This window comes from Bombina bombina, chromosome 4, assembly GCF_027579735.1.
Source record: "Bombina bombina isolate aBomBom1 chromosome 4, aBomBom1.pri, whole genome shotgun sequence".
Lineage (NCBI taxonomy): Eukaryota > Metazoa > Chordata > Amphibia > Anura > Bombinatoridae > Bombina > Bombina bombina.
Window position 1 is genome coordinate 947,834,484 of NC_069502.1, and position 15,488 is coordinate 947,849,971.

At 39.5% G+C, this 15,488-nt stretch overlaps 1 protein-coding gene across 1 annotated transcript in view; it reads right to left on the reverse strand.

Moving 5' to 3' along the window:
- NPHP1 (nephrocystin 1) overlaps nt 1-15,488 on the reverse strand; it is a 322,800-nt gene that overhangs the window by 189,553 nt on the left and 117,759 nt on the right. Inside the window, exon 14 of the mRNA XM_053711944.1 lies at nt 762-890. Within this exon, the coding sequence (XP_053567919.1) occupies nt 762-890 (129 nt within the window). The remainder of the gene's footprint in view (nt 1-761; nt 891-15,488) is intronic.

Below are 15,488 nucleotides of genomic sequence, written 5' to 3' on the forward strand. Positions count from 1 at the left end.
TTTTCAGAGTAAAAAGTGGCTTCATATAATTCCATCAGGGAAATAGAAGTACTGGAAAGCATTCTTATATAATCTCACCAGCCCAGAGAGCTTTACAGAATCTAGCCCTATAAGAGATTATTACGGGTGGTGCTACTTTGTCCCTGACGAAGTGCCTGAGCAGCACAAAATGCGTAAGGATGTTTTTAATTTGTCACTGCTGAGCCTTGTATGTCTGTATGACTTGATTTCACTTGTTTAATAAAGCACATTTTCTACTTTTACTTTACAGTGGATTCACTTTTGTTGCTGTACATACACAGAGAGCAAACCCGCTGGCCTGTATACAATCTAAGTTTTACAACTAAAAGACTCTTGAGATGTACTTTGCAAAAAAGTAAATAGTCAATAATCATTAACTTGAAATGCGTCACAATAAATATGACAGAAATTTAAATTGTTTTATAACTTAATTTATAAATAATATTTTATATGTTACTATTGTTCATACCTGAACCAGGTATTATTTACTATAATAATTACTGCAGTCTTTTCTGTGGCAATACTTATACTATATTTTTATGTGCATAGGAATCTGAAATTAGCCAAATAATTATTAGCCAAACTCAAAACACAGTGACCTAAATTTAATTCCATTTAACACAACATTCCACATTTTAAGTCAGCAAGCTACAGAAAAGAGAATACTGCAAAGTTTAACAAATACGAGGACTAAACATATTGTCTCTAGATTCTCCAATGCTGAAGACAAATGTACTTACTTTGACACCATCAAACAAACAGAGTCGCACTTGTCTGCTGAGGATCTGAATAGTTGCCCCTGGTAGAGGTATCATTTTACAGCTCCACAATGTCAAGATCAATGAGATGCGTGTAGGGAGGGATTGAATCTATAGAAAATAACATTTGATTCAGGATTAGAAGATGTTATCATTTATATAAAAAGCAGAAAAATATTTTGCAGCAATATAACAAAGAGTACAGAAGATACATAAGACTCATGACAGAAAATATTTTTTACACTTGTATTTAAACTTCAGCTGTGCTTGCCTTTCAATGAAATACCTACACAAAATATATGCTGTTTTTATTCCAGCAGAATAAGTACATTTAGAAAAAAATATATGAAAAAACCACCATAGAGAAGAATTATCTTGTGTAATTTTCTAGAGCACTCATGGTAAAATAACAGTATGGAAGTCAATATTTCCAAAATATCTCAAATATATGTAGAAAACTAGCAGGGTAACGTTCTATCCAAGCCTGGTGAGATGTTTCCACAGTTTTCCATCCATCATTTATAAGAGTAACTTAGCAAGATCAGTTTGCTAAAGATCAGTGGTTTGTTGAAATATTTTCTGCAGCCTGATATGTCTTCACAAATATATGAATTTTGGCACTAAAGATTATATAGCACCTTGGGATTTTTTTTAATTAATGTAATAAACAGGTTTTCTTAGTAAAAATATTTTAAAAATCTGCGTAATTTCTGGTGCGGCTCCCATGATAAGTTGCTATATTAGTGGCTTTTAAATCCACTGTTTATTGCCAAAATATGACAGCATCTGTAATTTTGTCGAATCCAGTACCAGATTTATATGAAGAGCATTTTTAACCTTTTATCGGTCATTACAGTATTAATTTATCAGAGAGTTGGACTGATATAATAAATAAGCCCAACTACCCCCACCCCCCATGACCTGGGTGAGAAGTGTGTTAAAACTGCAGCTATTATCTTACATAAAACCAAAACTTTGGAGGACTTGAGTGTAATGCTGCAGACACTTTTGGAGGAAGCTGACCACAGCATGCTATGGAACCTTGCGAGATTCCAATACAGGAAACTTGTATGCATTGCCCAGTTTGTCCACATAAAGCTTAAACACGTTTGTCCCGGCATGTGTTGAATATATTATGTTCTCTGCTTGGGCTCCTGTTGCCTTTTAAATGGAGTAAATAAAAGCTTATTCTACCCTTTGCCAGTGAAGCCCCACTTTCTATGGATTTATCTATTGTCCACAGCAAATGCCATGGATAGTCTAGAATCGGTGGCTCTATTTGATGCTGCTGGACTGTCACAGGTAGTATATTGTCTGTCCAGAAAGTGACCCTAAGGTTGGGAAGTGACTATAAAAACACAGTCCCAGCACAGAGGATAAAACCAAGGACGTGACCAAAATAGTAGTGGGAGCAAGCAGAAGCAGATTCAATATCCAGGCCAGAGGTCAGCAACGAGCGGGCAAAAGACAGTACAGAATCGGTAGGCAAAGAGTAACAAAGTCCAGGCAAAAGGTCAAAACACTTCCAGGCAAAGGCAGACAGAATTGTGTAACTACCTGCAGCTGGCAGGCAGGTGGAGCTAGAGGGCCAGCCAGAGCAGATAATAAAATAAGCAGTTCTAATGCAAAAACCTGAATCCTCCAGTGGCTCAGGCAAAAGGCAACCGGTCCCAGGATCAACTCCAGGCACAGGATATACATACTGTGCAATGCTAACATAGTCCCCTCCTCAAGGTTCCTCTCCGGGAACCTTACGAGGATGATGAGGAAAACGTCTGTGGAATGATGCAATCAGAAGACGGGCATGGAGATCTCGGCAGGAATCCGGGCCTTTTGCGGGGCATGCCCCAAAGAAAACAGCTCTTTTGCATTTAAATAAACATACAATACCCCCCCAACATTACAACCCACCACCCACATACCCCTAATCTAACCCACCCAAACCACCCTTAAAAAACCTAACACTAAGCCCCTGAAGATCTCCCTACCTTATCTTCACCACGCCGGGTATCACCGATCCGTCCAGAAGAAGGTCCGAAGTCTTCATCCTATCCGGCAAGAAGAGGTCCAGAAGAGGGTCCGAAGTCTTCATCCTATCCGGCAAGAAGAGGGCATCCGGACCGGTAGACATCTTCATCCAGGCGGCATCTTCTATCTTCTTCCATCCGGCGCGGAGCGGGACCATCTTGAAGCAGCCGACGCGGATCCATCCTCTTCTTCCGGCGACTCCAGACGAATGAAGGTTCCTTTAAGTGACGTCATCCAAGATGGCGTCCCTTGAATTCCGATTGGCTGATAGAATCCTATCAGCCAATCGGAATTAAGGTAGGAAAAATCTGATTGGCTGATTGAATCAGCCAATCAGATTCAAGTTCAATCGGATTGGCTGATCCAATCAGCCAATCAGATTGAGCTTGCATTCTATTGGCTGTTCCGATCAGCCAATAGAATGCAAGCTCAATCTGATTGGCTGATTGGATCAGCCAATCCGATTTTTCCTACCTTAATTCCGATTGGCTGATAGAATCCTATCAGCCAATCGGAATTCGAGGGACGCCATCTTGGATGACGTCACTTAAAGGAACCTTTATTTGTCGGGAGTCGCTGGAAGAAGAGGATGGATCCGCGTTGGCTGCTTCAAGATGGTCCCGCTCCGTGCCGGATGGAAGAAGATAGAAGATGCCGCCTGGATGAAGATGTCTACCGGTCCGGATGCCCTCTTCTTGCCGGATAGGATGAAGACTTCGGACCCTCTTCTGGACCTCTTCTTGCCGGATAGGATGAAGACTTCGGACCCTCTTCTGGACGGATCGGTGATACCCGGCGTGGTGAAGATAAGGTAGGGAGATCTTCAGGGGCTTAGTGTTAGGTTTTTTTAAGGGGGGTTTGGGTGGGTTAGATTAGGGGTATGTGGGTGGTGGGTTGTAATTTTGGGGGGGGTATTGTATGTTTATTTAAATGCAAAAGAGCTGTTTTCTTTGGGGCATGCCCCGCAAAAGGCCCTTTTAAGGGCTGGTAAGGTAAAAGAGCTGTTAATTTTTTATTTTACAATAGGGTAGGGCATTTTTTTATTTTGGGGGGCTTTGTTATTTTTTTAGGGGGCTTAGAGTAGGTGTAATTAATTTAAAAATCTTGTAATTTTTTTTTATTTTTTGTAATTTAGTGTTTGTTTTTTTTGTAATTTAGTTTAGTTGATTTAATTGTAGATAATTGTAGGTAGTTTATTTAATTAATTTATTGATAGTGTAGTGTTAGGTTTAATTGTAACTTAGGTTAGGATTTATTTTACAGGTAATTTTGTAATTATTTTAACTAGGTAGCTATTAAATAGTTATTAACTATTTAATAGCTATTGTACCTAGTTAAAATAAATACAAAGTTGCCTGTAAAATAAATATAAATCCTAAAATAGCTACAATATAATTATTTGTTATATTGTAGCTATATTAGGGTTTATTTTACAGGTAAGTATTTAGCTTTAAATAGGATTAATTTATTTAATAAGATTTTTTTTATTTCGTTAGATTTAAATTATATTTAATTTAGGGGGGTGTTAGGGTTAGGGTTAGACTTAGCTTTAGGGGTTAATATATTTATTATAGTAGCGTTGAGGTCCGGTCGGCAGATTAGGGGTTAATAAGTGTAGGTAGGTAGCGGCGACGTTGGGGGCGGCAGATTAGGGGGTAATAAATATAATATAGGGGTCGGCGGTGTTAGGGGCAGCAGATTAGGGGTACATAGGGATAATGTAGGTTGCGGCAGTGTACGGAGCGGCAGATTAGGGGTTAAAAGTAATATGCAGGGGTCAGCGATAGAGGGGGCGGCAGATTAGGGGCTAATAAGTGTAAGGTTAGGGGTGTTTAGACTCGGGGTTCATGTTAGGGTGTTAGGTGCAGACTTAGGAAGTGTTTCCCCATAGGAAACAATGGGGCTGCGTTAGGAGCTGAACGCTGCTTTTTTGCAGGTGTTAGGTTTTTTTCCAGCTCAAACTGCCCCATTGTTTCCTATGGGGGAATCGTGCACGAGCACGTTTTTGAAGCTGGCCGCGTCCGTAAGCAACGCTGGTATTGAGAGTTGCAGTGGCGGTAAATATGCCTCTACGCTCCCTTTTTGGAGCCTAATGCAGCCCTTCAGAGAACTCTCAATACCAGCGTTGTTTAAAAGGTGCGGGGGAAAAAAGACACGCGTAGCTAACGCACCCCTTCTAACGCAAAATTCTAAATCTAGGCGTAAGTTTTTATGTATACACTTTGCATATTATCTGCAGCTTGACATTTTACTCTCTTGTGTATGTTTTAGGCATTATTACCATATGCATTGCATAGACTTTTTATGATTAACTCGATGCCAGCATCTTACTTATATTAGATTTCCATTTTTATTTAATTTTATCAGAGTATTATTATAGACCGTATTTCTTTTATTGTGTTTAACGTTTACAATTTTGTAACTCATCACTCATTATTAAATTAGTGTCTTTTTGACATTCACACTCTTTATTCCTTTTTTGACAATCAGCTCTTTTTATAGGAGCGCTTTTCCCTACTCCTCGTTCTACTGCTTACATTACATTCAGATTTTAGATCAGCTCTGATTATCGTTTAGGCAGCTCTCACACCACCCACTTTTTTCTACTCACTTTCTAAATCTTTAGGTGTTTAGAGAGCCCTATCTTTAATCATGGAAATGTTCACTTTCAGATATAATATTCTATCTGAATTAAACACTGCAGATAATGCCTCTTTCTCTATCCTCACACATGAAGTTAAAGACTTAAACAAAATATGTAAGGATTTGGAAGATGTGCTGAAAGAAATCAGACAGTTGAACATTCATTCATACAAAAATATATAGATTCAAAGATGGTCCCTAGATTGCACTTTTGAACTCAATGAGGAGCTATCCACAGAGTGGTATAACATACTTGAAATAGCCTCTATTAATTTATTGAAGGTTCTAATAAAAGCAAGAAATCAGACTCTTTCACAATTAAAAGTTAAAATAGACATTTTTAAAGAGCAACTGAAAACCTTTAATAACGATACAGAATATAAAAACAAAAAATTATGATTACAAATTTAACTGAATTTAAAGAAATAATGATAGAGGGTAAAATCAAAAAATGTAATAGAGACCCAGACGATTATGATAGTACAAAATACCCCAGCCACTCCATTAATTAAAGACTTGGAAGAACCTGAGATAAACCATGAACAAATATATGAATTTATAGAAAATAAGCTCCCCCCAAAAAATGTTTTTTTCAGTAAACATAAAATCACCAAAAATGGGAATCATAATAATAATCCTAATAAGAGCAAGGATTATAAGACTGATCAAGGGCCTCAGAGATATAGTGGGAATATAAGAACGAATAGAAATATAAATAGCAATTATAACAGTTCCAATGAGAGTAATATGAACCAATACTATGATTACTCTTCTCAATATGAAACTGACATAAGAAAGACTAGGAGATTTTCCAAGCCTACAAATGATCACAATACAGACTATCCTTCCCGATATGAAACAGACATAAGAGAAACTAGGACGTTTTTTAAGCCTATAAACGATTATAATAGAGAATCAGGATATAGGACTTTTGATCGAAATAGGTTTTAAAGCAATCAAAATAGATTTCATAGAAACCCAAGGGATTACAATGTAGGTCACAATCACTTTAGACAAAACTCTAATCAGTATCAAAACAATTAAAGTAGGGATAGAATTAACAATGATAATTGGAGAATGCCACTCTCAAATAGATACAAACCAATATATGACAGTCCCCAACAGGGAAATAATATAGTTTCTCCCTCAACCTCTTTCTCTTCTTTTTAGGGAATTCCCCACTAAGACAACTAAGACAAGGTCATTCAAAAAGCTTTGATAAGAAACCAAAACACAATATGGGGTGCTCCAAGAGGAAAAAGAGAAAGAGGGGAAAAAGGAGAAAAAACACAAAAAAGAACAAAATGATCATTCAGAAAGATACTAATGATGCTAAATCAATAAAACAGGGATATTCAACATTAGCCAAAAAGAATTAAGTGAAGAAGAGAAAGTTTTACAAAGAGGTCTCACATTTGCCCCTTCTTGCAAATGAAAAAAATTTGAGACCTTGATACACAAATTCTTTGTAGTACCAATTTGGCATGCTGTTGATGCTCACTCAGGTTCTTAGAGTATATAAGTATGTCGTCTAAGTAAATGATAATGAACTTATTTATAAAGTCCCAAAATACTTTGTTATTAAAATGCTGAAACACATTTGGAGCATTACTGAGTCCAAAGGGCATTACTTGGTATTCAAAATGCCCCAGGTGAGTGTTGAAAGCGGTTTTCCACTCACCTCCTTCCTTTATGCGTATTAGATTATAAGCCCCACGTAAGTCTAATTTGGTATATATTGTGGCACCTCTTAATCAAAAAGCTCAAGGATGAGCAGAAGAGGGTAAGAGTCCTTAACAGTGATTCAGTTCAATTCCCAGTAGTCTATACAAGGTCTGAGACCTCATCCTTCTTCTCAATAAAGAAGAACCAAGCCCCAGCAGGGGAAGAGGATGGATGGATAAACCCTCGCTCAAGATTTTCAGAAATGTACTCCTCCAAAGCTTTGGATTCAGAGTGAGAAATAGGATAGGTCTTCCCCTTAGGAATAGGTGCTCCAAGAGGCAGGTTCATAGCACAGTCCCATTCTCGATGTGGAGGAAGGATCTCTGCATTCTGTTTGGAAAATACATCTTGGAAATCCGAGTACATACCTGGAAGTGCCGAGAGGGAAATAGAGGCAAGCTGTGTAGTGTGGTTCTTTTTTATAGGACTTGACAAACACTGGTTAAAACAAGCAGCACCACATGAAGATAACTCTCCTGTAGACCAGGAAAAGACAGGGTAGACCCAAGATGACTAGAACATGAGGTGATGAAACCAAATCAAACATGAGAGTTTCTGTGTGGAGTACTCCCACTGTGGTAATAAGGGGTTTGATCTGCAGAGTAATCACACCTGATCCTAACTGCTGAACAGAAATAGTTGAAATGTAAGAGGGTGCAGATTTCTCTTCAACTGGTAGGCCTTGAACAGTAGCAAAGGTATTATCCATAAAGGTTTCTGCTGCCCCAGAATCAATTAATGCAACAGTCTGTACTTTGGTGGTGGCATAATGAAGAGTTATTGGTAGTAGTATTCTAGACTTGTTGGAGAGTATTTTGGACTTGTGACTTAATTCTGCCCCTCCAAACAGAATTAAGCCCTGGCTCTTTACTGGTCTGGTAGGACAGTCTTCGAGAAGATGACCTTTTTGGCCACAATATAGGCAGAGGCCTAGGTTACGTCTGCATGCCCTCTCAGCCTCAGAAAGATGGATGGAACGGATTTCTATAGATTCCTCAGGAGGAGGAGAAGATACTGCAGCAGGTGGAGAACTGAAGAGAGCAGCCAAGCGAATCCTAGGTTTACAGGTTCTTCGGCTACAGTCCTTTTCCATTTATCTTTCCCGATGTCGTGAGTATTATTTAATGCAGAGTGAGATAAACTCCTCGAAGGAGTCGGGTATGTCTCTATATACCAGTTCATCCTTTATACGTTAACAAAGACCTCGTCTGAATGCAAGTCTTCAGAGCCCCGGTGTTCCAGTGTGTTTCTGCAGCTAGAGTACGGAACTCTATAGCGTATAGGGCCACCGACTCTGATTACTGTTGCAATTCTAGGCGTGAGTGCTCAGCCATAGCGACTCTACCAGGCTTGTCAAAGACAACTTGTATAGCAGAGAGGAATGATTCAGAGCTCTGTAGCACTGGGTCATTCTTTTCCAGGAGAGGAGAGACCCTGGAGAGAGCCTTACCCTTTAATAATGGTATAATAAAGGTGTCTTTTGCATCTGAGGTAGAGAAAGACTGTGGATCGTTCTTGAAGAGCAGGCGACATTGATTGAGAAATCCCCTACAATCATCCGGAGTACCATCAAATTTTTCAGGGAGTGGTAGTTTAGGACCTGGAGCACGGACAATGAAAGGAGTGATTGATTGGGAAGCAGCTGGTACAGATTAACTGGCTTGGCAGATAGCTTTAAGCATAGAAGTGAGGTGATCCAATTTTGAATCCTTACTCTTTAACTGTGTAACGTGAACTCCAAGCAACTGTCCCTTGTGAGTCACTGCCTTAGTCACTTCCTCAGGGTCCATGTTGGCCTGTGTATACAGTCACAGGTAGTACATTTTCTGTCCAGGAAGGGATCCCTAAGGTTTGGAAGTGACTATAAAAACACAGTCCCAGCACAGAGGACCCAGGACGTGACCAAAATATCCAGGCCAGAGGTCAGCAACGAGCGGGCAAAAGACAGTACAGAATCGGTAGGCAAAGAGTAACAAAGTCCAAGCAAAAGGTCAAAACACTTCCAGGCAAAGGCAGACAGAATAGTGGTCCAAAGGAGAGGTCAAAAATAAGCAAAGGTTGCAAAGTAAGTCTCTCAGGATAATCACATCCAGGAAAAGATCCTATACACAGGCCCACACAGGAAGCTGCTTATACAGGGAGTGCAGAATTATTAGGCAAATGAGTATTTTGACCACATCATCCTCTTTATGCATGTTGTCTTACTCCAAGCTGTATAGGCTCGAAAGCCTACTACCAATTAAGCATATTAGGTGATGTGCATCTCTGTATTGAGAAGGGGTGTGGTCTAATGACATCAACACCCTATATCAGGTGTGCATAATTATTAGGCAACTTCCTTTCCTTTGGGTCAAAAGAAGGACTTGACAGGCTCAGAAAAGTCAAAAATAGTGAGATATCTTGCAGAGGGATGCAGCACTCTTAAAATTGCAAAGCTTCTGAAGCGTGATCATCGAACAATCAAGCGTTTCATTCAAAATAGTCAACAGGGTCGCAAGAAGCGTGTGGAAAAACCAAGGCGCAAAATAACTGCCCATGAACTGAGAAAAGTCAAGCGTGCAGCTGCCAAGATGCCACTTGCCACCAGTTTGGCCATATTTCAGAGCTGCAACATCACTGGAGTGCCCAAAAGCACAAGGTGTGCAATATTTAGAGACATGGCCAAGGTAAGAAAGGCTGAAAGACAACCACCACTGAACAAGACACACAAGCTGAAACGTCAAGACTGGGCCAAGAAATATCTTTTTCTAAGGTTTTATGGACTGATGAAATGAGAGTGAGTCTTGATGGGCCAGATGGATGGGCCCGTGGCTGGATTGGTAAAGGGCAGAGAGCTCCAGTCAGACTCAGACGCCAGCAAGGTGGAGGTGGAGTACTGGTTTGGGCTGGTATTATCAAAGATGAGCTTGTGGGGCCTTTTCGGGTTGAGGATGGAGTCAAGCTCAACTCCCAGTCCTACTGCCAGTTTCTGGAAGACACCTTCTTCAAGCAGTGATACAGGAAGAAGTCTGCATCCTTCAAGAAAAACATGATTTTCATGCAGGACAATGCTCCATCACACGCGTCCAAGTACTCCACAGCGTGGCTGGCAAGAAAGGGTAAAAAAGAAGAAAATCTAATGACATGGCCTCCTTGTTCACCTGATCTGAACACCATTGAGAACCTGTGGTCCATCATCAAATGTGAGATTTACAAGGAGGGAAAACAGTACACCTCTCTGAACAGTGTCTGGGAGGCTGTGGTTGCTGCTGCACGCAATGTTGATGGTGAACAGATCAAAACACTGACAGAATCCATGGATGGCAGGCTTTTGAGTGTCCTTGCAAAGAAAGGTGGCTATATTGGTCACTGATTTGTTTTTGTTTTGTTTTTGAATGTCAGAAATGTATATTTGTGAATGTTGAGATGTTATATTGGTTTCACTGGTAAAAATAAATAATTGAAATGGGTATATATTTGTTTTTTGTTAAGTTGCCTAATAATTATGCACAGTAATAGTCACCTGCACACACAGATATCCCAATAAAATAGCTATAACTAAAAACAAACTAAAAACTACTTCCAAAACTATTCAGCTTTGATATTAATGAGTTTTTTGGGTTCATTGAGAACATGGTTGTTGTTCAATAATAAAATTAATCCTCAAAATTACAACTTGCCTAATAATTCTGCACTCCCTGTATAGGCTGCTGATTGAGTAACTACCTGCAGCTGGCAGTTCTAATGCAAAAACCTGAATCCTCCAGTGGCTCAGACAAAAGGCAACCGGCCATAGACCAGAGGTCCCAGGATCAACTCCAGGCAAAGGACATGCATACTGTGCAATGCTAACATGGACCCCATTAAAGTTTGCAAGCTTGGCAAAGTAAAGAAGTGTCAGCCAAAAAATGGAGCCTGTGTACTATGCATCTAGTCAATCGGGAGTCGAGAGGAGGCTACTGGCTAGTGAGCTGCTCTGAGGTGGCATTGCTGCACCTTCCTTGCATCTTCAGATTGCCTGTTAGCTAAATATCGGAGGCCTATGTGTAAAGGGGGAGACTGTGTCTGCTTTTGTCCTCTGCTATCCAGCTACTTGTACTTGTAGTAGTGTCTGGATCTGCAAGGTGTAAAGTGACATTGCTGTGGCGTGGAGACTGGAGTAATACTGAAACCAGGAGTTTCAGCAGTTAGTTTTAGTATCCTTGATATGAGAATTGAATGGTTTGCCCACAAACAAGAGAAAGGACAGCTAGTAATGGTTTATCATTTAAAGGTTTCTCCTGTGTGTTTTAAACTGTGTGTTTTTCTGGTGTCATTTTGCAGGATTTTACTTTTGGAAAATCTTCTCTGTGACTTGGAGTGGGCTGAGAACCTGATGGACTACCATGAACTTTTCTAGTTTAAGAAATGGTGGTTTGAACTGTATCATCTTATTATTTTCTCCATGCATTTATAACGTCCTTAATATGTTAATATGTTATAGTAATACTTGCACGTATGCATGAAAAGCTTATGTTGGAAAATGTTTAGGGACAAGCAAACATTTTCCTTTTCGTGTTTTGCATATCGCTAAGTTGTTGTGAATAATATATTTCAATTGTCTTTATACATAATGCTGTTTTCACAAAATATGTTAGTCATTTACGAATGCTGCTGTATACTTATAATAGTAATGGTATGCTCTGCTCTTCTCTGTTGTTAAAAAGAGATCCATGTTTTATGCTCTTGAAAGCATATTTTCATATGATATGTCTTTAGATCTAGTTAATATTCTCAGAAATATATTGGCTAGATTACGAGTTTTGCGGTACGGTGCGGTTCGACTTTTAACACTGAAAAATTGGCCATTACGCTGGAATGGTCAGGAACGCATAATACGAGTCGTGTCAGTATAGCTATACTGCATTTTAGCCTGTAACGCAATGTCCATTCCGCATTCAAAAAATTACGTTTTTGTGTCGGATTTTCATAGCGCCTGTATTACAGGTTGTGCGGTCCAGCTAAAATGCTTGCACTACAGCCTATACCGACACAAGTCATACCTCCATCTGAGAGCAGTAGTTATGGATTTTGCAAAACAAAAATGTTTCACAAAACTCATAACTAAACTGTTACAAAGCACACTAACGACCATAAACTACCTATTAACCCCTAAACCGCCACCCTACCGACTATTAAATAAAGTTATTAACCCCTATCGCCAACACTATTTTAATAACCCCTAAATCGCCACTCCCTGACATTAATAAGTAATTAAATCCAAAATAAACCAATTAACACCTAAACCGCGACCCCCACATCGCCAACACTATAATAAAGTATTAACCCTTAAACCTCCAACCTAACATGGATGTCCGGACTTGGAAGTCCGGACTTCAGTAACCATGAGTAGATTGTATGGGGTTAGTGTTATTTTTTTTTTGGGGGGGGTGTTTGTTTTTTTTTTAGTTTAGGGATGGGCACTTGTAAAAGAGCTGAATGCCCTTTTAAGGGCATTGCCCATACAAATGCCTCTTTAGGGTCAATGGGTAGTTTAGGATTTTCTAGCATTAGTTTTTTTTTATTTTGGAGGGTTGATTAGGTGGTGGGTTTTACTGTTGGGGGGACTTTGTATTTTTTTACAGGTAAAAGAGCTGTTTAACTTAGGGCAATGCACTTTAAGAGCTATTGGTAGTTTATTGTAGATTAGGTGGTGTTTTTATTTTGGGGGGCTTTTTTATTTTTATAGGGCTATTAGATTAGGTGTAATTGTTTTTATTTTTGATAATTTCGTTTATTATTTTTTGTAATCTTAGTGTTTATTATTTCTTGTAATTTTAGATTTTTTAAAACATTTTCATAGAGTTAGGTTTTTTAAATTTGTAATTTCAATTTTTTAATTGGTAGTTTTTTTTATTTTATTAGAATAGTTATGTTAGGTTAATTTATAGTTTAAAGTTAGGATTTTTTTTTTATTTCACAGGTAAGTTTTTATTTATTTTAATATAGTTATATTGTAATTTTAATTTAAAGTTAGGGGTGTGTTAGGTTTAGGGCAGAGCTTTCCAAACTTTTCATGTTGGTGACACTTTTTAGACCTACATCATTTTGCGACACAGTAATTCAGATGTACTAGCAAAACAGGAGGTTAAACTAACTGTTTTAAGAGATAGTGACAGATACATAAATGATATAATAACAAAATGTATTTACAAGTAACAGTATGTACAGTATGTGCAAGAATTAAAAAAAAAGTTTAATATCACCAATAGCTAATTACTATTTTCATGGGATGTATGAGATAGATGGGGATGAACACAATTTCTGAATATTTGGTAGAATATTAGATAAAGACATTTGCATTTCATCATCGAGCATTTTTAAGCTTCCACTTCCTATCCATATATCAAGAGCAGGAGCAGCAATGCACTACTGGGAGCTAGCTGCAACAACAAAAAACTGACTTCTGACTTAAGCTCAGCATTTAAGCTGCCGCAATCAGAGCTCTGCGAGTCCTACTCTGACTACTGCCCGTGCCGCAAACACACTGCTGTCCCACTCCCTGACTACACATGCAGTCAGGAGCCAATGTGCCGCCAATGGGAATAGTTTCAGTTCCCACTGAGCAGCACCAATAGGTTAAGATGATCTGTGACCCACTAGGTATCAATCATTTGTCAACCACGTGATATGCATAGCAGGAAGACGGAAAATCGGAAACCAAAAAAAAATATTAAATTAAAAAAAATGTGTGCTGTAGCAGGGACACACCTAAACACTGCTGCCGATACACTAATGTGTCACGACACACAGTTTGGAAAGCACTGGTTTGGGGGTTAATAGTTTAACTTAGTGTTTTGCGATGTGGGAGGGGGGCTGGCGGTTTAGGGGTTAATAGGTTTAGTTAGTGGCGGCAATGTGGGGGGCCGGAGGTTTAAGAGTTAATCATTTTATTTAGTAGCGGCGATGTCGGGAGTTGGCGGATTAGGGGTTAATGGCTTTTATTAGTGGCGGTGATGTCGGAAGCGGCGGATTAGGGGGTCAATAATTTTATTTAGGTGTCGGTGATGTCGGGGGCGGTGGATTAGGGGTGTTTAGACTTGGGGTTTATGTTAGGGTGTTTTAAACTTAACTTTTTTTTTTCCTATAGACATCAAAGGGGTTGCGTTACGGAGATTTTTCATTTTATGGGGGAAAGCGTGCACGGGCACGTCAAATCAGCCCTTGGATTTTGTGCGGTATGGAGTTTAGTGCACCATATCGCACGGCACAAGGAGGCTTTTGAGTAACTCGTAATGGCAGCGCTATGGAGAGTGAAATAACGCAACTTTTTTGGCGTTAGTTTCGCACCCTGTTTAGTACAAAACTCCTAATCTAGGCATTAGTGTTTTATGATGGCTGTAGTGTCACATGCTAGAGGGACAGGGAAACTGAAGGAAATTTCAAATTTGTAAGAAAAAACATAATTTATGCTTACCTGATAAATGTATTTCTCTTGTAGTGTATCCAGTCCACGGATCATCCATTACTTGTGGGATATTCTCCTTCCCAACAGGAAGTTGCAAGAGGATCACCCACAGCAGAGCTGCTATATAGCTCCTCCCCTCACTGCCATATCCAGTCATTCGACCGAAACAAGACGAGAAAGGAGAAACCATAGGGTGCAGTGGTGACTGTAGTTTAATTAAAATTTAGACCTGCCTTAAAAGGACAGGGCGGGCCGTGGACTGGATACACTACAAGAGAAATAAATTTATCAGGTAAGCATAAATTATGTTTTCTCTTGTTAAGTGTATCCAGTCCACGGATCATCCATTACTTGTGGGATACCAATACCAAAGCTAAAGTACATGGATGATGGGAGGGACAAGGCAGGAATTTAAACGGAAGGAACCACTGCCTGTAGAACCTCTCTCTCAAAAACAGCCTCCGAAGAAGCAAAAGTGTCAAATTTGTAAAATTTTGAAAAGGTGTGAAGCGAAGACCAAGTCGCAGCCTTGCAAACCTGTTCAACAGAGGCATCATTTTTAAAGGCAGAAGCCACAGCTCTAGTAGAATGAGCTGTAATCCTTTCAGGGGGCTGCTGTCCAGCAGTCTCATAGGCTAAGCGTATTATGCTCCGAAGCCAAAAGGAGAGAGAGGTTGCCGAAGCTTTTTGACCTCTCCTCTGTCCAGAGTAAACGACAAACAGGGCAGATGTTTGACGAAAATCTTTAGTAGCCTGTAAGTAAAACTTCAAGGCACGGACTACGTCCAGATTATGCAAAAGACGTTCCTTCTTTGAAGAAGGATTAGGACACAATGATGGAACAACAATCTCTTGATTGATATTCCTGTTAGAAACCACCTTAGGCA